The sequence below is a fragment of the Apium graveolens genome, chromosome 1, assembly GCF_009905375.1.
Source record: "Apium graveolens cultivar Ventura chromosome 1, ASM990537v1, whole genome shotgun sequence".
Lineage (NCBI taxonomy): Eukaryota > Viridiplantae > Streptophyta > Magnoliopsida > Apiales > Apiaceae > Apium > Apium graveolens.
The window spans coordinates 190,126,160-190,152,564 of record NC_133647.1 but is presented as its reverse complement, the minus strand read 5'-3'; the positions used below and the strand labels follow the sequence as shown (position 1 = coordinate 190,152,564).

General features: G+C 31.1%; 1 protein-coding gene across 2 annotated transcripts; it reads right to left on the bottom strand.

The window, feature by feature from the left end:
• Positions 1-879: 879 nt before the first annotated feature.
• On the bottom strand, positions 880-5,527 carry LOC141674005 (transcription factor TGA2.2). 2 transcript variants are annotated; one of them, XM_074480734.1, is made up of 11 exons: positions 5,141-5,527; positions 4,969-5,060; positions 4,693-4,772; positions 4,375-4,572; positions 3,012-3,089; positions 2,871-2,930; positions 2,580-2,657; positions 2,311-2,368; positions 1,823-2,094; positions 1,474-1,719; positions 880-1,302 (listed from the first exon to the last, which is right to left on the bottom strand). In XM_074480734.1, the coding sequence occupies exons 1-11, from the start codon at positions 5,206-5,208 to the stop codon at positions 1,156-1,158; spliced, it is 1,377 nt and encodes a 458-aa protein (XP_074336835.1). In that variant the 5' UTR covers positions 5,209-5,527; the 3' UTR covers positions 880-1,155. The 2 variants fall into 2 exon arrangements, with proteins under 2 accessions (XP_074336835.1, XP_074336839.1); XM_074480738.1 differs by having other exon boundaries at positions 4,969-5,054.
• Between the last annotated feature and the right edge of the window lie 20,878 nt (positions 5,528-26,405).

Here is a 26,405-nt window from a genome sequence, read left to right as displayed (position 1 = left end):
ATCACAGCCTATGATTTCATTTCTTAAACCAGCAACCCTCCTTTTGTCTATACATGTATATCATACATGTTTCTGTACATGCTTTGCTTCTCTGTATCGTTCCTACAATTCAGACAACAACAAAACAATAATCAACAACAACAACAACAAGAAGATTTATATAATTATGATATTTGCGAGGCTGTGATGATAAATGAGGTCTTTCTTGGTTAAAATGGGTAGTGAGTGAATGTGACCCGTATCTTGGCGGGGCAACCCGGATGGCACAAGAGATTTAATTCTTGTGTTTGCAGCCATGGCAGTGTTACCCTTTTACCCATTTGTATTCTTGATCTGAGCCTCCGTCTATTTCTTTCATTTCTTTTAGATTGCATTTTATATTTATTAGATCAGAAATATATTTCATTCAAAATTAACCATTAAGTCATCAGTCATAAATAATTGATGTTGGAAAATATATTTGGTGTTAGGGTATACAACTTTTTAAGATTGTAAATTTTAAAAATCGCAAATTAATAAATCCGCCTGATTCTGAATATTTCACTAAACGAACATATTTTAAGAATGATTTTCTAAAATGTGAACATGCACGCACGGTTACAACTATTGTTTCATTAGAAAAATTCCTTTAAAAATGTAAGCGATTATTTTTTTTATTACTTGAGCTACGTGTTTATGATTACTGCTTCAGCTGCTTTGCATTTTAGTGTTTGATTCGTCTGAAATTTCTGTTCTAATTTAGCAAAGCAAGTCTTGAAATATAGAATAAAAAGTGTAAGGTTAGTGAAATCAAGTAATCAAGTGTAATAAATAATATCTAGCGACACCATTTGTCTGGCAAAAAATTTCATAAAAAATTGGGTGAAAAGGCAAAGAGAATGCTCTAATAAAAAGATACAAGGTGACTGATATATCAGTGGATTTACGAAGGAACACAAGACAAGCCCTCGCAGCATAATTTACAATAAGAAGTCATACTAGTTACTACCATTAGTTGCCGCTAAACAGGATTTGCATAACCTGTCTGCAGCATTGCCTAAGCCCATTCACAAACTACAACTACCGGAAAAAGAAACAACATCAATATGGTCTAGGCACTATCGATATTGAATTTCACCATCCTCCTTGAATGCAGCTGCATTTGGAGGCATAAAGTTAGTTCTTTGGACGTGCTAACCATAAGGAACTCAGAGCTCTGAGACGTGACATATAATCACTAATAACAAGCAGGGCACGAGCAGCTTGGCGGGTTGTTAAGATTCTATGCAGTTGTTGCAATGTTTGCTGCCTCAGAAGGTCCGCCTAGTAACAAAAACATTTAGTTTAGACCCTCATTACCATTTCATGTAAAAAAATTATGTTCTAACAGTTTACTAAACATTGCTATACTCTCTCCATGCATTAGAAAAATGTTCGAGTATGAACCAAAAGAATTATGAGGTGCACAGGTTAATATAAAGATGAACACACCACCTGATAAAGAAAATTCTCGAGTGTAGCAAGTTTTCCCATCGCAACTGCCATATGTCCCATATAATCGGCCATATTTCCAGAACCAGCAGGCCCTAGAGAATTTGAGGAAAGTGTCTCCACGAGGGATTGCTGCAGAGCTTCCATTCCTTGTGACAAGGCATCCTCGGCCTGCTGAGAGGATTGCTGTAGGTTACATATACCCATCAACTGTTGATCTGTCAGAGGTTCTAGTTGGTTGCCAAGAATCTGAAGTACCAATAGTTATAAGTTAAAAATCTTGATAAACAATAGCAAACTTAATCAATTCTATTAACGCCGCAATAAGTACAGGTTTTACGTAATTGATCACCTTGAGAAGCTCTGATGAACGAAATCCACCTAACCACATGAAACACCGTTCAGCTGGAGTTTTCCACATACCAGAGAGCATGTGAAACACATCAGACTTTGCAGCTATACCCTTTAGCCTGAATATTTCGTCATAGTGTGACATAACACCATCCACAAGAACACGCAGTTCAGCATCCCCCAACTGAGAATTGACCATCGATCTCAAATCATTGACCAGCCGCTGATGTTCTTCTAACCAGCGGGAATAATCCATGTCAAATGCCAAAGCAACTGCAATAGTGATCACACCACAAAATGCTAAGATCAGAGAGTTACTTGGAATGATCAGAGTGCTGTAAATAAACTTTTTTTACAGAAACTTTCGAATGTTTTTATGACAAGGGATACAAAGTATATTTCTGACAAATGATCTATATCAACTTAAAGAACATCCATATGCGCACAACCAAATTTTTGTGTCGGTTATATAGAATAAAAAGGTCTAACCATTTAAACCACTTGGATGATTTTGATCTCCGCAAATTCCAGCAGACATATATAATCCCTATATCACAAATAAGAGAAAGACATTGCAGTAAAGCTCAATGTAACATACTTATTGCATTAGTTCAAACATTCTGCGACTATAGATGTAAATTTACAGAGCACAGTGATAACAGCAAAGCATGCCATATGTGATGGCTTTACAATACATAAATCCCAGCTTAGGAAAATGTGATTCATATAGATGTTCCATTAACACAGGGGAATGGGACCTGCTGACGTGCTCGCTTAAGTTCATCCTCCAATTGTGTCAGCCTTAAGCGACTATTCTCCAACTGCTGGACATATGCCTATACAAATGCACAAGCTTCAAATTAAGCTTCAGTTATCATGTGATGCACTATATGTATGGAAAGTTCTATCTTGAATGGATTTTATCAATTAAGCTTCCAACTAAAGAAATCTATATATCATCATAAAACTGGTTTGTCTCCCAAAAGTTTTAGCAGTACAGTAAATTAATTGATAAAGACATTGTGCAAGATCAAACATGAAAACTTCACCTTTTTCCTCAATCGACTCTTTCTAGCAGCTTCTCGGTTCTGAGCCAACCTGCGAAGGGTCTGTAAAAGCACAAACAGAAGTTAACAGTTGAACACCAACAATTCTAAATTAGGACCTAGATATATAATTTAGTCAAGCACCTTCTGGTCCCCAGGTCTTGCGCTTGATTGATCAACTGAATCCACAACTGTGATTGCTCCACTTGGAACTCCAACATACTGAACATACATGGACCATAGTTACGGTTTCCGATTAACAACATTACATGATAAATACGCAATATGAGAAAATTTGATACAGCATTAATATTTAATAAAAATAACATATAGCGTTCATGCTGACATCGATCAAGTCAAGTAGCCCGACGTGACAACAAAAGATAACTTAACGAAGCAAAACTTATTAGCATAACCAACACATCAAAAATGCTAAATCATGTGGGTTTTTTTACATTGACCACATATCATCCTTGGTAAGGCACTGAGAAATTATCCATCCAATGCACAGCGCACAAAGAATCCACTAAAGTATATTATTTGTCACATTTGGTGTACAAAATGATACTCCCTCTGTCCCATCGAATTCTATACATTACTTTTTGGCTCGCTTTTCAATGCTCATTTAAAACATAACTCCACAATATTTTTTTTTCTAAAAAAAATTCTGAATAAAAGTTTTATGTTTAATCTTTTATTCAAAAAAAATTTAAAAAAAAAAAATTATAAAACTATAGTTTATAGAAGTCTCGAAATACAACGTATATAATCGGATGGGACGGAGGTAGTATCAAAGTAACTTACACCTGCGTTTTTTCCGTAAGTAACCGAAGGCTATGTTTGTTTGCAAGGATTACAATCTTTGAACTACTTACATACTGGTTTTATAGACAAGTTGTTCAGGGCACAAGAGATCATTCTCATTTTATTGTTCTGAATCATAATGATGAATTTCTGGTTTACTATGGGGACCATTGATCTTCCTCTCTCCTCTGCATATTCTACGTCACACATTTAAATTATGAAGTGATTAAGATTTAGACAAGTACAATAACTTAAGGTAACATCTATTTGTCATAACCTCCAAGGCATTTCAAGGAAATGAATTAGACCAACTGTTAGAAATTATAACATGATAAATTAAGGACTAAAGTATGTAGTACAAACTAAAAAAAAGCTAACACAGCCTTGAAATAAGTAATGCATGAACAAACATGGCCAAGAGAGTGTAATAAATGTAGATTTCAAAATCGTATAAATGAATAACTCCTTCACTACTGTGTTTTTTTAGCTACTTGTAAAAGAGGCAAATAAAAAAATGCCAAGATAGAGAGGACACCCTAAAAGAATTAAAATTGGACTAAAATTTCACCAGGGAACATAGTTGCAAAACCCCAAAGAAAAAACAATACATATATGAACAACAAAACAGTTCAAGATTTGGTTTATGAGAAAAGGACATAACAAAAAACATAAAGAGGGGGTGAAAAAAAACTGGGGAAGGGACCTGGTTTTTATCATCAGTGTCAACATCTGTAGAAGTGTCAGTCTGTTGGCTATTATCTGCCAGCCCAGAGTCTCCCCAGTTCTCAAAATGCCCATTTCCCAATGCATTTCCACCTCCCAAACCCACCATTGTTGCTGCCTTCATCAACTGCCCTGTATCTACTCCTGTTGATCCTCCCATCTCTGTTGAACTGTAATTCTATATTCCCATAAAAACTTTAATTACATTTTAAAACACCTAAAAAATGTAGGTACTAATAAAATATGAACATTTTTTATTGGAAACAGAGAGAGTGGTTAGTTAGGTGGGAGGTGTTACCGTGTTGTGTCCCCCAAAATGCAAGTTGTTGTTAGAAAGTATAGTCACATTCGGTTGCTTCAGTTCATAATATACGGGACCTAAAATTAATTTTTTTCAAGTAAGCAACAACAATAGTTGTATAGACTAGTACACGAGAGAGAGAGAGATGGGAGAGATTGAGAAACAGAGAGAGATGGGAGCGAGAAATGGGAGAGATTGAGAGAGAGAGACAACAATAAAAGTAACAACAATAGTTGTATAGAGAAGTACACGAGAGAGAGAGAGAGATTATACTTGGACTTAAAACAACAGCATCCTCATGATGAAAGCCAGTGGATTCATCAAGCTCACCAAGATCCGCAAAACGCGTAGTCTCATTTCTGCCACTAAAATCACATTTATATATAAGCATGCATGTAGAAATACAAAATGTACAAGTCTAGTAAAACAACTTGTGTAATGTTACCTGAGGTAGAAAGAAGGGTGGCAATACAAATCAGAGTGGTTGTTAACTGTAGCTTTAGGTCTCTGCATTTTCTTGTTTTTTCTTGCACTCAAAGACTGTGAGTTGCTTTTATTTAGCTTGCTGTCTTAAAAAATATTTATAAGGAGAGTTGCACAAAAGTGTGAAAGAATCAAAAGAGTGGTGATGAAGAGCAAGAGAGAGGGAAAGCAGTCGAATTTATTTGGAGCAGAGAAGGGGGGAGAAGATAGCGTATCAGTACGGTAGGCTTTATAAATATATACAAAACGTCTACTCTTCCTCTTTTTTCATTATTGCCTTTCTGACCCCGTAGTCCCTCCCTTTAGGCATTTTAGACTCCCCATGTCACTGTCCTTTCCCTTTACAAACTCCCCTCACGTGAGGGAGTACTTCTCTCGTGCTTGACTATGTAGTGAAAAATCGTATTCGGATCATGTTTAAGCTCGGATTTAAATCGAGAACACAAATATTTAAAGTTGAGCTCAAAGGTTTAATGTACGTTATTTCTGTTAAAATTAATTTTATCTTATAAGAATTAACTAGCATAATAACCTGTGCGAACCACGGTTTATTTTCTAGAGTTTTTTTATGCATGCAATTATAATATTTTTAGTTATATTCTTATTTTTGTATAATGTCTAACATATTTATCTGTGTATCATTTTCATATAAGACATTACTAAATTACACAACGTTTCCAATATAGCTCATTAAGAAAAATATATATATTTGTGTTTGTGTTATATAATTGTATTTAATGAACGAATATCAACAGAGTGGTCAGTGTACATTTCAAATGAAACAAATAAACTTAATATGTAAAATGTCGTTGGAATGCTTACAAATAAAAAATTAAAAACTAACATATATGTTGAATACAGAGTTGACCTAAAATTTTGAGTTTTATTTAAATAAACTTATAACTGGTCTATATTATTACTGAGTTCTCTACTAATTTACAATTAACTTACTCAATTTAAAAGTATAAAAAATGAATAACTAAATTCAGAATTACTTGCCATCATAATATAAAATAATATAAAATTTACACTACTGTTAATATAAAAGTTGATTTTAATGAAAAATACTAGTTTTTTGAAATTTAACGTATGTATGTTTGGAAAAATGTTAGTTTTTTTACACTACTCTTAACAAAAATAAACTTAAGTTATATGTGTTTATGTTAGCATTTGAATTATCGTATGTTACATTTCTTAGAAATTACGATGGTTTCAATTATTTATATGTTAAATATCTGAATTATGTACATGTATAATCATTATTAATATCTAGTGAGCCAATCGATTACTTAAATAACATGTATTTATAATTATTCAAAAATTAAAATTATGTAATAAATAAATTGCAATAATTTATATATGGTATTCACATTATCACTGACAAACAATCCATATCTGTTTTTTACGCGATCGAGTATCAGTCATGTAACATAAAAATAAATTATATATTGTAAGACTTATTATTGATGTTAATGCTTTGTTTCAAGAATTTGAAGGAAATATTGTAATTATATTGTTATTTAAACTATTTTTAGGTTTCTTTCATTACAACTCTAATATTTATTCATATAATAATTTGATAATATTGTATACTATTCTCCTAAGATTAAATATTTTTCAGTTTGATAAAGTTTTATAAATATTAGTTGAACTGGTTAATTCCTTCAAATTATTGAACAATATATATATATATATATTTTAAATAGTATAAAATGTATTGAATCAAATGCTACGATATAGTATAGATATAACTTTTATTTGAATAATTCAAAATATTAAAATAATTCAAAAAATTTGTACAATATTATCATGATCAATAAATATAGTTTATCTAAAAGAATTCTTTTTAAAATGCTAGTTTTTTAAAGTGAAGAATGAAAAATAAATCGATTTAATATATCATCGTAGTTTTAACAAATCTCGTGAGATCTCATATCAAATTTCAAATATTTTTAAAACCGGGACAAGTCCCAAACCACTATTGCGCTACCACTGAAGTTAGTAATTTTAATACAAATAATCAATTAATTTGATCCTGTAAATACCTCAAACACATTAATTTATATTAATATAAGATATCAAAAAAGTTCACATTATTGGTAAGATATTCTCGTCGAACTTATAATTTAAATTTACTAAACGTAGAATGTGACAATGTTTTTCAGCTAGTCATGTAGTCAAATTCGAAATAAACTAAAATTCATTGACTCATTATAATTCGAACTTATCTAAATATTTAATACCAATCTAGATTATTTATATATAAGCGATTCTATTTTCAATATTTTCTTTAAAAATTATATTACTTTTTATAATAAAAAATATGTTAAAAATATATGAGATATATTTTCAAACTAAAAAATAATAATAAATAAGATAATAATCAATTTATGTATTATGCCTAACTTTATATCTGCAATTCAGTTCTTTAAAATTAATTGTACAAATATTCAAGTAACTATCATTTTTCAAGTAATTATATCTTTAAAGTTAAATAAAATATTCCTTTAGTACGCTTACATATTATGTGTATGATAAAAAACACATGTGACAATATGGTGTAGTGGTACGAGATTGTATAGAAAAACGAAGCAACTCGAGTTCGATTCCCAAAAAACACAACTTTTATATAAATATTAAAAACAGGAGTAGTTTAGTCTTTTCAATTAAACTTTTTAATCTCAAAATATTATCTCCTTGTTGTGCTATTATATATAGAAGAGATTAGTACAACTAGTGTCATGGTTAGAGAATGAGGTTTGAAATATGGGATACATACTACCGGAAGAAAAATTATAATAAACATACACAAAGAATATAAATACGCGGAAAAAATAAAATTTATTGATCTTAATCATACATATGACAACATACGTTTAGGTTATGGTATAGAGAGTAGTTGTTAGAGAAAAACTCATAAAAATAGGCACAAAATAGATAATCCTTTAAAAGATATTCAAAACATATTCTAACAAATCTTCACCTTAACTTCAATCCTCTCTCAAAAACAGATGTACCAGATGCACGATAAAAATGTCAGATATACCTGAAAAACTCTTTTGCCACGTATTTTGTCCTAAAAGGGGAATCAACAACTCTGAAGATTTAGCAAGTCCAAATAATATTGAAACTTGCTATGTGTAATCGACTTGGTGAGCATATCATTTGAGTTATCAATAATACCTATTTTGCTCACCTTAAATTTCCTTTCACTTCTAAAAAAATAATATGTTACATTTATGTGCTTAATCCGCTCATGGTGGACATGATCATTGGCTGAACAGATTGCACTGAGACTGTTACAGGACACTGTAGCCTGATCATGATATAGACTAAATCACTAACCAAACTTTTTAACCAGATGCTCCCTTTGTAGCTTTTGTCAATGCCATGTATTATGTTTCTCTAATAGACAAAGGTTTCGTTTGGGAGTGTTGTTAAAAACTACTATGTTGCGAGGAAAAATGTTTTAGTGAAAAAAATATTGTCAAGAAAATTAGATGATTGTTTGGTATTTTTTTAATTTATGCATGTTTTGAGATACAATATAGTAAAATAATGTTTTTGGAAAGTTTTAATGGTGAAACTGATAGCTACTTCCTGCAAAAGCTGAAAACAGCTTTTGCCAAAAGCATGGGGGACATAATTTTGCCAAAAACAGATTTTAGATCAAAAGCACTTCTCTAGGCAACAGCTTTTAAAATTTACCAAACACTTTTCTGACAACTTTTCAGTAAAAAACTGTTGTAGCTGTCTGCAACATCAATACCAAACGGAGCCAAAGTCACCGTAAGTTGCAGAGTAGCATTCCAACTGACAGTTGAACCACCCAGAATGAAAAACACAACAATTTATAGATATTCTACTGTCAACATCTACAACATAATCAGAAACTGAAAACCCTTTAACCAAACACCCTATATCACCTCCATAAATGAAACCAGCATCAGATGTAATTTTTAAGTACCAGAAAACCCTCTTAACAACTTGTCAATACTCCTTACCTAGATCACCCATAAATCTACTAGTAACACTGACAAATTATGCAATACCGGGTCTAGTGTAGACCATTTCATACATGAAACTTGCTACTGCAACAACATAAGGATTCAAGACATGTACTTTTTTCTCCTTAACAGACTTAGGTGCGTAAGCGATAGACAGACGTACACTTGTAGCACTAAAAGTATCTACAGATTTTACTGTAGACATGCCAAACCTTAACAAAATCTTCTGAATGTATCAATTTTATGACAAAAAAGTCTTATTTTGCTTCTATGCCTATAAATCTCCATTATCGAAATTTTCAAACCGCACCTTAATCTTTCATAGTGGTGGCATTTCACGTTAATACCATCAGACATCCCATACACCTTGTTCCTACCATCAGACATCCCACACTTTTTTTTGCCAAACCAAAATTCGAACCTAAAATTATAACTAGACTCTTGATATCCATTTGTTATAACAGAAGCAAAAATATTATATTAAATATAAAGAAAGAACACAAATAGGGCAGAAGATAATTTTTTTATTGATATTGAGAATGCAGATTATAGCATACATTTAGATTATATTTTAGAGAGTTTATATAATAATTTCTGGCCGTTATAAAAAAAACCAGAGAAATAGGTTCAAAACATATAACCATCTAAAAAACAGATTTAATGCATATTTTAACAGAAAAAAATGTCACTGCTATCTTACTAGAAAACTAAGGGCAAATCCAACACTGATCCAAAGATCTAAATTTGGGACGGATTACCCCAAATTTCATTCCAACATAATCCAAATGATGATCCAAATTTGGATGTAGTGATCCAAAAATTTGGATCACTTGATTTAATATATTTGTAATTTATGAGATTTTAAATTAATTTTTGATTATTTAATTATATAATTAATAACAAAATATAATTAATAGTTAACAATTTTTTTTTACAAAAAAAAAACTTAAAATAATGAGAAAACATAATTTCATTAAAAATAAAAAATACAGAGACACATATTGCACTTATATATGTATTAATTGAGCATATGTGAGAAAAATATACTAATTCGAAAAATTATTATGTATCACTGATATTTTGTATGTTAATTATTGCAATAAATGTGTTTTTCGTGAATTAAGTGCACAATTTTAATATTTTTATGTGTATTAATTTTTTTTGATTTAATTAATTTATGAAATATTATATAAATTGTTAATAATGATTAAATGATAAATTTTAGATAAAATTACTTATTATGATATTTATATATTATTATATATAAAACTAATTTAAATCAAATATTTGGATCACACTGTTGGAGTTGGTCAGAAATTTGAATCAGTATTTGGATAAATTGGTGGTACAAATTTAGATTTTTGAATCACAACTATTGAAGATTACCTGAGTGACATTAACTTTAGGTGCAACAGTGCGGTAAAATGTTTTTACAATTTTACGATCATTTATATATCCTCGTTTGAACTTCATTTAGGTCTTTTTTCAAGTTCGAAGTTCAGAAAGTTCACAAATATCTAATTTATTCATCTTTTAATATAAAAATATTGCAAATTTTCAATAACAAAAGTTGAAAAGGAAAACTTTCTAAAATTAGAATAAGAAAAACTTGCGTCACGAGGTCAGTGGAGAGGAGCAAATGTGTTGGAGTGTTGGAGCATCACACACAACACAATCTCTCTCTCACAGACTATCTCTCTCTCTCTCAGAGGCAATCTCTCCCCTTCATCAGTCCTGTGACTAGCTAATTTTCCCTAGGTTAGGCTTAAAGCTATTAGCTATACTAGTAGTACTCCATTTGATGCCCTCTGCTCTGAGCTGAGCTGGGGTTATAAATAAGGATTTAGTCTTTGTTTGTTGTGTATTTTTCTTTCTCTGGGAGTGTGTGCTTATTTTGTGGCTATCTGCAACAACAGTAATAGTATGTGTAATACTCCTATTAGTTTAATATAGCATGTGTGTAAGAATAAGGTTGCATAGGGAGGAGGGGAGATACAGGTAGCGTAAATATGATGGGATGGTGATTAGATTTGATAAGAATTGTGGTGTGAGAGTTCTGGTAAAAAGATACAGGGTAGTAGTACTGGTATATAGGTTTCTCGGGTTTTCTAATGTGTGCCCAAGTACACACAATAAACACTAACTCCCGTAGATTTGGTGCATTTTGATTGGTCTTCTAATCATAAATATTGATGACTCCCTTGCATTTATAACAACTTTACCAATAAAAATACATCAAACTCATAAAATTTAGTATTTATTGTGTGATCTTGGGCACACATTAGAAAGACTATACTCTACTGATTACACATCAAAAATCAAGATATACAGCTGATATACATAATACCGCTACTCTACTGCTTATAATCTCGTAAAGTTAATGTTAATTTGTTTTTGGTTTGTCTAGTGTGTGCGCACGTGTTAAACACTAAAATTTATAAATTTTTGGAGTGTTTTGATTGGTTTATTTGTTGTAAAATACAGGTAGTTCATCATCATTAAAAAGTAATGGTCAATCAAAATAAACTAAATTTATGGACACACAGCAGAAAAACCGATTTATTTTAATACTCTCACAACCCCAAAAACCGTTTCCCATTTTGACTTTTTACACTATTTATTTTAAACGATTTACTACTAATTTACGTCTAATTTATAAGATCAAGTATACTCAATCTTGTTGGATTCGTATTTATGAATATTTTAATATAATGAAATTTTTATATTTAATACTGATACAAAATTAAAGATATTAACAATTAAAATTGTGTATTATCAATTATTTAGGGACGGAGTGAATATAAGATATTGACTTTGATGCTACTGAATACCAACTCACATATTTTTGTGAATACGAACAGTTTTTAAATTGTAAATGTACGAGAGATATTATTATATTTATGGAGTTTATATAAAAAATTATAACTCTCTCATTAAAAATTTACCAAGGTAAACCCTGATTACCTTTTTGGGATATTTTTCTTTTTTATTTTAACTTCTAAAAGTTAAGTTTCCATTTTAAAGAGCATGTTCGTGTCTATGTCCGAAATTTTAAGTTTTTTAAGAGATTGATTACGTACTATTCTAACAATTTAAATAACTCATATTCAGAGTAATAGTATATTTTCGAGTTTAAATTTGGAGAGAAAACAAAAGACTTGTTATTGTTTATTTTTTCTAACTTGTTCATTAGATTTTTGAAAGAAAGAAAAGAGTAGAAAAGGATGTTAAATATTGATTAATTTCACTCCAAAATTATTTTCTTTTCCAAAATGAGTTGATTGTAAAAAAAATATTAACTGGAGTAATAATTATATTATATATTTCATCAAATTTTCTCTTCCTTTCTTCAAAATTTATAAATATAAAAAAGAAAATTATGTATTAAATATTTTATTTTCTTTTCTGCAAAATTTAATCCCTTTCTCTTTTTTCTTTATATAAAAAACTAGGAAACACAATATAAGTATTTATTTTCACCATTTTAAGGGTTCACCGGCGTTAAAATACAAAATAAAAGACTTGTGAAGCTTTAGTTCACATTTGTGCACAATTTCTAGAAATATATTATTTGTAGCATCGTATATGCAAATGATAAAAAAAATGGGGTATTCTTGGTGAGTAAACTGGATTGCTTGTGTTGGCAAAGGGGTTTGAAAAGCTGTTTGATTGGCAGGAAAGGGGGGTTTCTTGAAACAAGGTTTTGCATCATAAGATAGTGTACGAGCCTGGTGATAAAAAACAGAACGTATTCCAAAATTGGCCCAAATAAACAAACTGTGTGACGCAATATTTATTGCGCGACTCGTACACTTTGTGCCGTTCCCGTCAGACTCTTCCTGCCCTCTTCTTTCTTGCCCATTGGCTTGATGTACTTCAATTCAGGTTTTTGACCATTCATACTAGTTTTACTTTTACCCCCCGTCATGAATATGTTAGTATATTTTTTTTATTTATATTGCTTTTAATTTTATACAGTTAATCTCGATAAATAAATATTTTTCTGATCTTCAGTAATCGAGTATATTTATTTATGGAAAGTAAAAATATATTATCTTCATTATGTTGGGACTAAAAAAAATATTTATTTGACTGTATAATGGAATATACATTATCGAATTTCTACCATATTAAAGAGGTGCTCTCATCATGCTACAGTACTTAAAAGGTAATAGAAACAAGCTACGGGGTCCAGCGGCCTATGGGCTCACGACCCGGGTCCAATATTCTGACCTACCTCTTATATTTTAGCAAGATGCCATGTCCAGCTGAGCCACTGTTAGCATACTTGCAACACAAGTAGATTTATAAATGCTTTCTATGTTTTTAAATAATTGACGTTTAACTTTTTCATATACATTTTTAAATAATGGAAGTTTAATTTTTCGATACATATTTTTAAGAGTTTTGATTGCATAGTTAAAATTATAATATTTAAAATTTTATTTTCTTAAATAAAAATATCAATTCAATACTCTTATTCATAAATTTTTCTTAAAAAATAATAATTTTAACTAATTGGTCAAATCTCTTAAAATGAATATTAAAATGTCAAATGACAATTATTTAAAAATAAACGAAAATTGAGTTAGAAAATAATACTACCTCCGTCCCTCTCATTTCTTAACAATTTTTTCTACATGATTGACACGCATTTTAAGTCAACTATAAAATATATCTCAATAATTTATTTTTAAAATTTTCTTTTTTTATAAAAGTTTAAATATTATATTTTTATTTAGAAAAAAAATAAAAAAATTACACAACTATATTTAATAACAGCATTAAAGTGCGTGTCGAACCTCTATTTCTCAATCTAAAAAATTGAGGGGGACGGAGGTAGTAATTAATTAATTACATCCTTCGACATAATTAGAGTAAAGAAGATAATATGATACCCATTAACTAAACAACTAAACTAATATAACATCTAATAAAGAAAGACTCATCTGTACTAGAAGAAGATTTTATAAGTTTGTTAACCCTCTTTTGAAAAAAAACAAAATTAATATCCTAATATGTATAATATAGGCTATTAATTTATATGAAAAATTATAATATAACAAATTAGATAAAAGTTATAATTTGGTCAACATTATGTTTTTTAATATTTGGTTATAAAGAAAAAGAATAGGAAGATATTATATATATATAAACAAAGAAATATTTTTTTGTTAAAATTAAAAATTTGAAAAAAGAACACCATTTGAAATACATAAAAGTTACAACAATATAATTTATATGACTTTATTTCTGTATATATATGGAAATTGGGATAATAATACAAGTAAAAGAAATAGCGCATAATTAAATTTTATGTAAATAAAAATGCAACTAACTAGAAATTTATATAAAAGTTGACAAACAATTTAATAAATTGAAATAATATTGGTTTCAAAAAAAATTGAAATAATAATACTACTTATATTAAATATGGAATACATCAAAGTTACAATAATATAAATTATATGACTTTATTTTTATATGTGTATGGAAATTGGGATAATAATACAAGTAAAACGAATAGCACGTGAATAGAAATGTAACTAGAAATTTGTATAAAAGTTGACAACAATTTAACAAATTGAAATAATAACAATATGTCAACAAAATATTGGTGCGGTGATCGAGTTATTGAAGTTCGACCGTAATCAATTAGCAAAAAAAAATATTCTTTATATTAAATATAAGTGAAAATCATGTACTCATTAAAATATATATAGTAAATACAAGTGAAGATAATTTAAATAAAAATACATAATATCATTTATGAATTATGAAAAAAAATATTTGCGTAACAAAAAATTTATATAAAATTTTAAATAAAAATTCAAAACAAAATAAAAATAAAAAATAACTATGTAACAAACATATTAAAAATTTTAATAAAAATTTCACGTGCATATTGCACAGATATAAAACTAGTATTGAAGCAGAGCAAAAATTTTAAAGTTTTGCGTAACCCTTGCAGTAGGTCTTCTTTTTTTGTTGATTTTTGACCTATTGGACTACTGAACTTTTGGTACTTCCCTCCTAGGACGTTAAATCTTGCTCTAAGCCTCTAGCAGACACCTAACCTTTTTTTTCCTAAAATATATAAAATTAAGTTTCAAATATTTAAGATAAGAAAACACAACTCTTCTCAAATTTATTCTGTATCCAACTACATAAATATAGAAATAATAAGGGAGGAAAACGATGAATAAAATCATCATAAAATTAATAGAAATATGAGTATTTACTAACATGAGATTTAAATCTGAAAGATGTTCTCCGTATTGTTGAATAGAGATGTAACTGTACTTTTTAAGTATAAAAAAAGTTAAGGAATGCTTTGAAAAGACAGTTGACTTCAAACTCTTCACAATTTAGGTAGGAAGTCCACATATTGGGTTTCTTGAAATGGCTCGGTACATGATATTTATACCATATCAGATTTGTTTGGAAAACCCTTTTCACAGCTAATTTATAAATCAAATAATAGATTAAACACGATCATCTTTGATACATAAATTTGCTCAAATAATAGATCACCGATGTCTATCTTTTTTACATAAATTTATTTTTCGTATTACAATAAATTATGAGAATATTTGGTTGACAGGAAGTCGAATCTGAATGTCCCGTCAGTCTGAGTTCTAAAATCATTTTAAGAAATCGGTCATTTTAAAATTGCAAATTGATAGAAGAAAACTTTTATTATTATCTTATATCATTATTCTAATAACAAGTATATTCCACAAAAAAAGATAAAGCAGAAAACAACAAATACTTATAACGGGATAATGTTAATTTTTGTTGAAAAGTTTGCCAATTCGAAGAAAAGACTAATTAACACTTTGCATCCCAAAACTTTGGTTGAACCTCACTTTTGCTACTATTACTTTTAACCTTAACAGTTTGCATCATAAACTTAAAAAATGGTGACTTTTTGCATCCCTTTAGTAGTTTTGCTGTTAAATTAGACGTTAACGTTAATTGTCAGAAGGGCATTTTTGATAATATTTTTATATTTCAGTTTGCATCCTCGAATTTTCCTCAAATCTTACTTTGCATCCTAGAGTTTTGTAATTCAGTTATCAAAAAATAAATCGAGTTATATTATTTTTTATGTTCACATTAGGATTTTAAAACTGGACCATTAGTTAATTTGGTCTAGTTTATATAATTTTTTAACGCGGAATCTTTACTATATTTGTTGTATATTAAGTTCTAAAAGTAAATTTGTAAAATGTTATGACTTACATGAAACTCATAAAATAACAATTAATTCAGTGTTGTTTTCACATTTATAATATAACTGAAATCAGAAAGAAAATAGAGAGAAAGATGATTAAGAATTTTATAATATGATATTACTTTATTTATAAAATTTACAAATTATAAAAGCATAAGTTATTTATGAATTTAAGTATATATTTTACGTATTGTACATGTAGATATCATATAATATTATATAATCTTGTCCGTTTAAATTAATTTTCAAGTATTAGGATTAGACTATCTTTAATTATTCTCGTTACGCTTGTTTTATTTAGCTAATGATTATTTACTATTTTTTCTTAATATAATACTCCATCCGTCTCATAATTGAGGCTATTACAAATTATAGTACCATAATTGATTTTTTAAAATTTTCTTTTTTTTATAAAAAAATTAACATTAAATTTTTATTTGAAGAAAAGAATTTAAAAAAAATAAGGCAACTATATTTCATAAGAGTTTTAAAATGCGTGTCGAGCCTTCATATTCCAATGTAAAGAATTGGGTGGGATCATAGAGAGTATTATACTTCGACTTATTATATTTCATTTTAAATTAAATAAACTTGGAAAAAGAAAATGAATATTTTAGATAAATTTGTTTATTTGTTTAAAATAATTGGATGCAAATTGTTATTATTTAAAGTTATAGACCTAAAATGAGATTAAAGATAAAATATGGGATGTACACTGTAATTTACGTTTGCATAAATTTTTTGAAAATATATATTATCAGAAATACCCCTCTGACAATAACGTTAACGTCTGACTTAACGTCAGAAACGTTCAAGTGATGCTTATTGACAGTGTTTCTAAACTTTGGGGTGTAAACTGTTTTAATTTAAAATATTAAACCTGAAATAAGATTCAGCCAAAATTTTGGGATGTAAAGTGCAAATTAGTCCGAAGAAAAAGATAAAATCGGGGATGCAATGATGCAAAACTTCCCCAATAATGCACTGCACTGGGCACCATCAAATTTGCATCGGATTCGGTGATCTTATATGTAAAAGGACCATTAAGAAAGAGAAATGGTTATTCTTAATTTATATTCTGGTTGATATGGAGCATCTTTTGGATTAATTATTTATACTATGTATAAAAGTAAGTTATGCATTTTCAAAATCGAAACAAACAGAAGGGTACTTAATTTTTATTTATTTTTAAAAATAGTGTTAAATGCACTTTTCACCCTCAAATAAAGTTGAAAAAATAATTTTGTACCAGAACTTTCGGAAATACAACTTGCACCCCTCAACTTCAACTTACTAATTCAGTATGCACCCTTTTGCAGATTATAATTAAAATAATAAGGGGTAAAACAGGAACTTCATTTTAAAATATAAATAAATTTTAGTTAGAATTTCAAAAATAAGTTAAAATATTTATAAAATTGATTTTTGTATATTAAATATTAATATTGATCAGAATATTTTCATTAAATGCACTTTAAAATCATAACGACGTCAAAGAATTTAAAATGAAATAATTACATTAAATTAAGTATACAATTAAAATATAAATAAAAAATTATTTTGAATTTAATTTTGAAAGAATTATATAATTTTTGGCGTTAATATTATAACTAAAATTCAATACTCAACTATATAATATTATTCAAAAAAATTAAAGTTATTATTTTATAGCTATAATAATAAATTCAGTTTTTAATATAATCTGGAAAATAAAAAATTTAGTTTAGTTAATATTTTACTGAAATTCCCATTCTACCCCTTACTTTTTTAATAATAATCGTCGAGGGGGTGCTTTCAGAATTGGCGGATTGTAGTTGAAGGGTACAAACTGGGTTTCCAATACTCTTGATACACATTTGTTTTAAAACAAAATAAGAGGGTGCAAAGTGCATTTACCCTTAAAAATATTACCCAAATAAACATAAACCTGGATATGCACCAAAAATCCTCTTATATAGGTTTCTCCATCTCTAACGAATTTGACCTGAATTCACATGTAAAATAATAATTGTGTCGACTTGTTATTTATCTCGCTATTATAATACTTTTAAAATCAACTATGTTATTGGGTTTTGTATCTGAACTACTCTCCAAGTAATTTTGTGAATAATAATTTTAGATTATTATTATGTGTAAATATAAAGTTGATACTGTTAGGTCACACACACTGTAGAGGGGGTGAATACAGTGTAAAATACAATCAAATCGAACTTTTAATATTTCAAGTAACAGAATACAAACTTTATTGAAACAATAAACTCTGTTACAGTATGGAACTGTTACCTCTCAGTGATGAACAAATATCACGAAAGCTGCTAAGGTTACAATGAATAATCTTCTCGAATATGATAACACTTATAGTGTAAACCCTATGTATGTGTTTATATACTACACAGTTACAAGATAATCGCTAATTGATATGGAATATAATTCTGCTTCCTAAAATATATCAATCAGATATCTTTTCTTCCAAGTATTCTATTCTTCATAGAATTCCTTCTTCATGCATATCTCTTCTTATGTTTATCTCGATATTCTTTCCTTTAATCAGCTACTGTCCTTATCTGAACGTCCTTCAACACTTAAGTTCTGATATCCATCTTCTGATGATTATCTCCTGATAATATAAGTACTGATATCCTTAAGTCCTGACTTCTAGTATAAGTATTGATTCCCAGTTAAGTACTGATTTGTCCTGTTAAGTAAGATCTGAAAACTAAACATAAATCATATTAGCCATGACATTATCAAATATATCTAACAATCTCCCCCAACTTGTAAATTAGCATAATATACAAGTTTAGCAGATATTTGATGATGTCAAAAATATTAAGTACAAATGCATGAGAATTAGACTAGATAACTACAACTTACAGTTCTTAAAGCTTTACCAACATTTAACTTCTGATAACAGCTTCAGTCTGTACAAATATCAAAATTTAATCAGTTGTAGATCTTGACTTGGCTTCATCTTCTGATCTCTCTGATGTCAGGAGTTGTTCTGATCTTGACTTGGCTTCATCTTCTGATCTCTCTGCAGTATCTTCACCAATTTGAAAGATTGCAGCCCTGAGATCATTAATCTTTGCTTTTCTTATATCCTGATCCAGTCTGATCAAATAAGCTTTATCAGACTCAAGATTGAATTCCACAGCCTTGTAACCTAGAAAGGTAGTTATAATTTTAGCAGTGTTGGGCTTCATTTCAACTATATCATCCTTGTGATCTCTGTACTTTGGAACATATGTGCTGTCAGACTAAACAGAATAAAGCCTTTTCTGTCTCTGAATCTGATCCTTCAAATAGTTTGCAGCACTTCCTGTCAATCTGTCATCCACTTGAAGTAAGAATAGTACATGCTCCAGTTCTTCAAAATACTTCAGTGGAATGGCATTTTGCCTTATATAATAAACCCTACCATCTGTCATGAAGTACAACAAGATATGTTCTTTCAAGTAGGTAGGGTAAACCATTTGTACAGATTCTAGTTGATTCAATCTCTCAGGAGTTGCTCCAATACCTGGTTCACTCAAGGAAGTTGGATCATTGGTAGTGTTCTGTATTCTTCTTTCATCAGCACTTCCCAATCCAGTTTTATCTTTTGCTTTCTTTCCAGTAACTACTCTCGCTTCAAAACCACTTGCAGCAGTCTTCAAAGGTTGAGTCTGTTTTACTTTAGTGAATCCTGGTAGGAGTGTCTTTGGTCTATCTTCTGATATCAAGTTAACTTGAGCTGTGTTAGAGGTTACTTGCTTCTTTGAAATATCAGAACTTACTTTATCTTGACTCTGAACAACTTGAGCCATGTCAGAGGTTGTTTTAAGAACTTTTCTTGAAGTCAGAGCAAGATCATCATTTTCATCAGTGATTTCTTCATTCTCAGGAGGCACATAAACCTTGATAGGTTCACCAACCTTTTCTTTACCCTTGGATCTTGGATCTATCTGCGGTTGTGATTTAGCCAATGTTGCTTCAGCATTTGTCCTTTCTTTTATCACAATGCCTTTGAGTTTTGGAAGTGTCTTTTTACCAGAAGCTTCAGATTTAGATATGGCTTTTTCTGATTTAAGTATGACTTCTTCTTCCATTAAACTCTCCAAGTCCACTCCTGGATTTTCCTGAAGAAATAACTTCCTGAAGAAATAACTGTCTTGACATTTCTTCATCAAGATCTAAAAGTTCATCAGAACTTATCCTTTTACCAGTAGCAGAACTAATTCTTTTCCCAGTATCAGAACTTGTCATGTGACTTGTGATTTCAGCTTTTCTTGATGTGAAACATCTACCTTGACTATGATCTCTACCCATTCCAGAGCTTCCTTGATCATCCTTTTCATTATCCTTCCCTTTGAGTGTCTTGTTAGTCTTGCATTTGGACTTAATTACTTTCTCCCCCTTTTTGGCATCAACAGGTATTAGAAGAGAGACAAGCAATTCCACTGAGGCTTGGATTTCAGTAAGTTGAGATTGATGAGAAGCTTAATTTTTCAGAATATCATCAATCTGAGCTTGTTGTTTGTCTTGAGTCTTCTCAATATAAGCAATCCTGTCAAAGGTAGGTTGGAAGAACTTTTTCTTATCAATCTTGTGAACTTGTTCTTGCTTCATTAGTTCTTCCCTTAAGAGATGTAACTCTGCATGAGTATTTGAATGAAGACCTTGTAAATATTTAGTACTCAATGCAGCGATTCTAAGCTGTGTTTTGAAATCATCAGTATTTAACATCTCATCAGCTTTTGTCAATTGCTCAGCCAGATTCTGTGCAGTTGAAACACAGGTGACTGAGTTCCATTCCTTAGTCCACTCCTGTCCTGCAAGAGTTTCACTCCAAGGCACTGGTGCTTCTCTGGTAACAAACTTCTTAACAAGTTCAGACTTAAGAATAGTTTGTTGAGAAGCATGTCCCATCAGCATCTGCAATTGGAGTAGCATCACCAGTATCTCCAGCATTTGCAGCATCAGAACTTACAGAATCAGTATATTCTGATAAAACAACAGTGTGAGTAGCAATGGAGGCTTCAGCATCCTCGAATTGCTGATCTGGTTCTAAGTTCTGATCAACAGCCATATCCTGATGCTCACCTATATTCTGATCATTAGCATCTAGATGCAGAGAGGGTGTAGTAGATAACTCTGGAGTTTGAACAACATCAATAACATGTGTTGTTGATGGATTTTATGTTGTTGGAGCTTCTAAGAGAATTACTTCAGGCACAACCAAGTTTTGAACATCAATATCAGCACTTGTGCCTGGATCAACAGGAGATACAGATGGCGTGTTGACCTTTTTAGAAACAGCTTCCTGAGATGGAGTTGATGGAGAAGAAGTGACTTTAGCAAATTCCTTTTCTTGTGAGATCAGAGATTCCTGATCCCCTTCCTGAGTTGCTGCTTCTTCATCATCTGAAACAGGTCTTTTTGCCCTCTGTTTCTTGTATCTCTTTGAAGATTCGGATTCCTTGAGAGTTTCAAGAACTGTCATTCTTCTAAGCCTCTTGAGAAGCCTAGATCCCCCAATTCCAGAATCCTTCTGAGAAGTCACTTTCTCAGCTTCTTTAACAACAGGTTCTGAAGAAGGAACCTGTTCCTCAGTGTCAGATTCATCTCTCAAAGCAATCCTCCTTCTCTTTTGAGGTATTTGAGGAACAGTCTTTGTCCTCTTAGGTTTGGAAGATGAAGGCTTCACAGTAGGTGCTGAGGATGAAGGTTGAACTGTCTGTGAAGTGGAGAGATAGGATTTGATATATTGCCTGAGGGTAGGTTGAGTAGAAAGAGTGGTAGGTGCTGATGGTTGTTGTGCTGTTTGGGAGGTTGTTGTTGGTTGGACATCAGAATAAACAGATCTATAAGTATCAGGATTAGCATTTACTAAGATTTGTTTTACAGACTGAGGAATCTGTAAAGGTCTAACCACTGATTTCTTAGTGTCAGCATTTATCAGGTCATTAAAGTAGCGTTTTGCAACCTTAAAAGGTGGAGTTGAGGCACTGACTAATTGAGGTTCATCAGTACAAAAAGTATATATAAGTTGACAGAATCTAGCAAAGTAAATAACATTCCTATCCTCTGTCATCCTATCCCCAATAAAACCAATTAAAGCAGTTGCAAAATCAAAATGAGTTTGGTTTATAATAGCATACCCGATGTGCTGACTCATAATAGGGATATCATCAAAATTCGAACACTTATTCCCAAAAGCTTTAGTGATGCAGTCGAAGAAGAAGCTCCATTCTTTTCTGATATGAGCCCATTTCAACTGCCCAAGCTTTGCCAAACTCTGTTCATACTCCAAATTGGCCATTAACTCCTAAAGAGCTGATTTCTCTGGAATTGAAAAGGTACATCCTTCTGGGAGATGTAGAGCCTTGCGTATTGTACCAGGAGTGACTGCATATGAAAAATCACCCACTTCGAAAATAATACTGGGAGTGCCATGTGTACCACCATTATCAAAGTGCCCAGTCCGCCAAAATGTCAGAACTTGTTGGCTCGAAAAGACTGAAGGCTCTGTCAATGCATACCCAATCTCACTGTGTGCAAGAAGATCTTGCACAAAATGCAATTCAGATGGAGCTTCAGCATGATCAAGAATTGCAGCATAGTTGTTTGGAACAAATTTAGCTCCATCAATGATTAAATCCTTAGGTGCCATGTGAAAAAATGAGATTTAAGAGTGCCTGTTAGGTGTTTGATAAAATGTCTGTATGAAAAAACAACGTTAGAAGAAGAAGGAGAGTAAAAGCAAGTAGCGAGAAAAAGTGTGAAAGGAAATAAAGGATTAAAAAAAATCCTCTCTCTCTCTAACTTATACTCTGGAAAAAAATGTTACCGTTGGACACCTGTTAGACATGCAGTAATAACGGATAGTTACCGGGCTCGAGAAAACAGTAATCATTACTTACCCACTTGCAGTTTTCAAGGAAAAATCGTTCCACTTACCCAGTTATTCCATTAATGACGGTGAAACAGTTTTAATTCAAAATTGAAACCGTTCCCACTTATTTAATTATTTCTCACTGCAACATCAATATTCTGAAAATAAATTCGAGTGAGAATGACCAAAATAAATCAGATGAGTAAGTACTGATAAAGGAAAATCAGAACTTAAATTAAAAAAGAATTTATATGGTCATCAGAATATGATTATTTATCAGGATTTACCAATGCATTACAAATTATCTCAGAGACAAAATCTTGAAACAAAAACAAATTTCATTAATAAATCAAGATAATACATTCATGAAATTGAAATTACATCAGAACTTATACAAGATTTCCCTAAGCTGCTAAACCTAACGTCAACAGCCTTTGTCCTGGCTCAAGAAGCAGGGCAAGGCTGATGATGAAGAAAAACAGGAAGAAGAAAATAAATCATTTCTTCTTCCTACTCTCGACAAACAGAATGGCGAGTCGAATGATTCGCTGTTGCTGGCGGAAAGCTTCCAGCCTTTCCTCCTCCAATTGCTCCAGATGGCGATGGTAATCCATATAGAAGAACATGAGGTGGGTGAGTACCTCCTGTGGGACAGAGTCCCATATCTCATCAGGAATGGCAGTGACGTGCCATTCCTGCTGCCAAGCGGCACAACTCAGCTCCATGTTGAAGGTTTCGTAGTTCAAAAACATATTGTATCTGACCATGGTGTTTTTGATAGAAAAAGTATGAAGATGAGTTTGTGAGAAAATATTTGATGGGAAGGCTGAAGTGAAGTGGTTGCTTATATAGGCAGGAGAATGCCAGGAGACGCAAAGAAATTTAATGGTGACAGGTAGAATTAATTTTACCTCGTCTCCCCAGACTTGGAAAAAGAAAAACATTCATTGGAAAGGGAAAACATGATTTAATGCGCACAAGAAGCAAGTAAAAGTTGACTGTTCAAGTACGAGTACCACTAACCCTAACCATAGTGACTATTAATCTTCTACTTCAACATATTCAGGTTTAAACTGAGGCTGTTTCCAAATTTTATCCACAAATAAGTCAAGTAAGGAATCATACGTTAATATCAGAACTTAGACTTATATCAGAACTTAACAATCATCAGAACATAATTTCTTAACTCGAAAAAGAAATGCCTATCTTAGTAAGTCCTCTCACAAATTCTGATTTATATTCTTCAGAACTTAATCATCAGAATATAACTTGTCCTCAGAATTTGTGTAATGTGACACAATGACTGTTCATCTAAAACAACATAGATCACCACAGTAATTTTCATCATTCAAATGGAGTGATTAGTGTGTGCATTAAGCTAAATATCAGACAAAGAGTAAAGTCTGATTCACTTCAGTACATCTTAGAAATAAGGCATAACTAAAACTTTGCTAAAGAGCTGTCATTATCATGAAACCTACTGATGAATGAGTTCATGCTTGAGTCCACCTCAACTATTATGTGCTAATTTTGTGCATCTTTTTAAATTTCTTTTAACAGTGGCTTCTCAGTGTAAGTGAGTCACGACTGCTTATCAGAATTTATGCTATTATCAAAGTATTTCTCCAGTAATCATAGAGTGTGAAAAGTCACCAAGAAAATATTTTATTTGCTTTTCTAATGCATATTACTTAATACCAGCAATGCACTTGGGTCTTTCCTTCCACATTTTTACTCTAGATCTCAAAGGAGTACCTGATTTTTAATCCTTGATTCTTTTATTTTTTCTTTTGATAAGTGAGATTTATCGGCACTTATTACATTCAACAGATTTACTAGCATCAGAACTTAACAGATGAGTAGCATTATTCTAGTTTGTGACTTAGTAATAAGATAGATAAAGTAAACTCAACTAAGCTCAATTATCAGAATTTGCTTGTGTCAATAGATTTCCACAGAAATAATTACTTCTTACATGGAATCCCTTGTTTATTGAAGACTACTAGTTCAGCATCTAGCACAGTTATCCTCGTAGGATTGAATAGTTACTTAAACAGACATATCACTTATCAGAGTTTAGAAACATATATCAGACAACAGTCAGTACTTAAACACATTTTTCAATTAAGCACATAATACACAAAGAGATTAAATTCTGTAAATACTGATCATAAAGTCTGATGCAACAGAACAAAACTAAGCAGATTTAGAGAAAGAACCTGAAACCATTCCAAGTTCATTTACCAATCTTGTAAAGGTAGCTTCACACAAAGGTTTTGTGAAGATATCTGCTAGTTGTTGATCTGTTGGAATAAAGTGCAACTCCACTGTACCTTCATCTACATGTTCCCTGATGAAGTGGTACCAGATGCTGATGTGCTTTGTCATAGAGTGTTGAACTGGATTACCTGTCATAGCAATAGCACTTTGATTATCACAGTAAATAGGGATTTTAAAATATGTTAACCCATAATCCAGTAACTGATTCTTCATCCAAAGAATCTGTGCACAACAACTTTCTGCAGTAATATATTCTGCTTCTGCAGTTGATATGGAAATTGACTTTTGTTTCTTGCTAAACCAAGAAACCAATCTACCTCCAAGAAATTGGCAGCTTCCACTTGTGCTTTTCCTGTCAATTTTGCAACCTGCAAAATCTGCATCTGAGTAACCTATTAGTTTAAAATCTGATTCTCTGGGATACCACAATCCCAGATCAGCTGTTCCCTTAAGATACTTGAAAATTCTTTTCACAACTGTTAAATGAGGTTCTCTCGGATCTACTTGAAATCTTGCACAAAGACAGGCAACATACATGATATCAGGTCTACTAGCAGTTAGATAGAGTAGAGAGCCAATCATACCTCTGTAATCAGTAATATCTACTGATTTACAAGTATCCTTATCCAGTTTTGTTGCAGTGGCCATGGGAGTGGATGCACTTGAACAATCTTGCATTCCAAATTTCTTCAGCAAGTTTCTGGTGTACTTAGTTTGACAAATAAAAGTGCCTTCTTCATTTTGCTTGACTTGAAGACCCAGAAAATAGCTAAGTTCCCCCATCATACTCATCTGATACCTTGACTGCATCAGTTTGGCAAACTTCTTG

Excerpts from the sequence above, each read along its gene's own strand:
- LOC141674005 (XM_074480734.1), bottom strand. The coding sequence starts at position 5,208 with ATGCAGAGACCTAAAGCTACAGTTAACAACCACTCTGATTTGTATTGC. Across the intron at positions 4,573-4,692 it reads ATTTTGGGGGACACAACACG|AATTACAGTTCAACAGAGAT; the intron begins GTAACACCTCCC and ends ATGGGAATATAG. Across the intron at positions 2,931-3,011 it reads CAAGACCTGGGGACCAGAAG|ACCCTTCGCAGGTTGGCTCA; the intron begins GTGCTTGACTAA and ends GTGCTTTTACAG.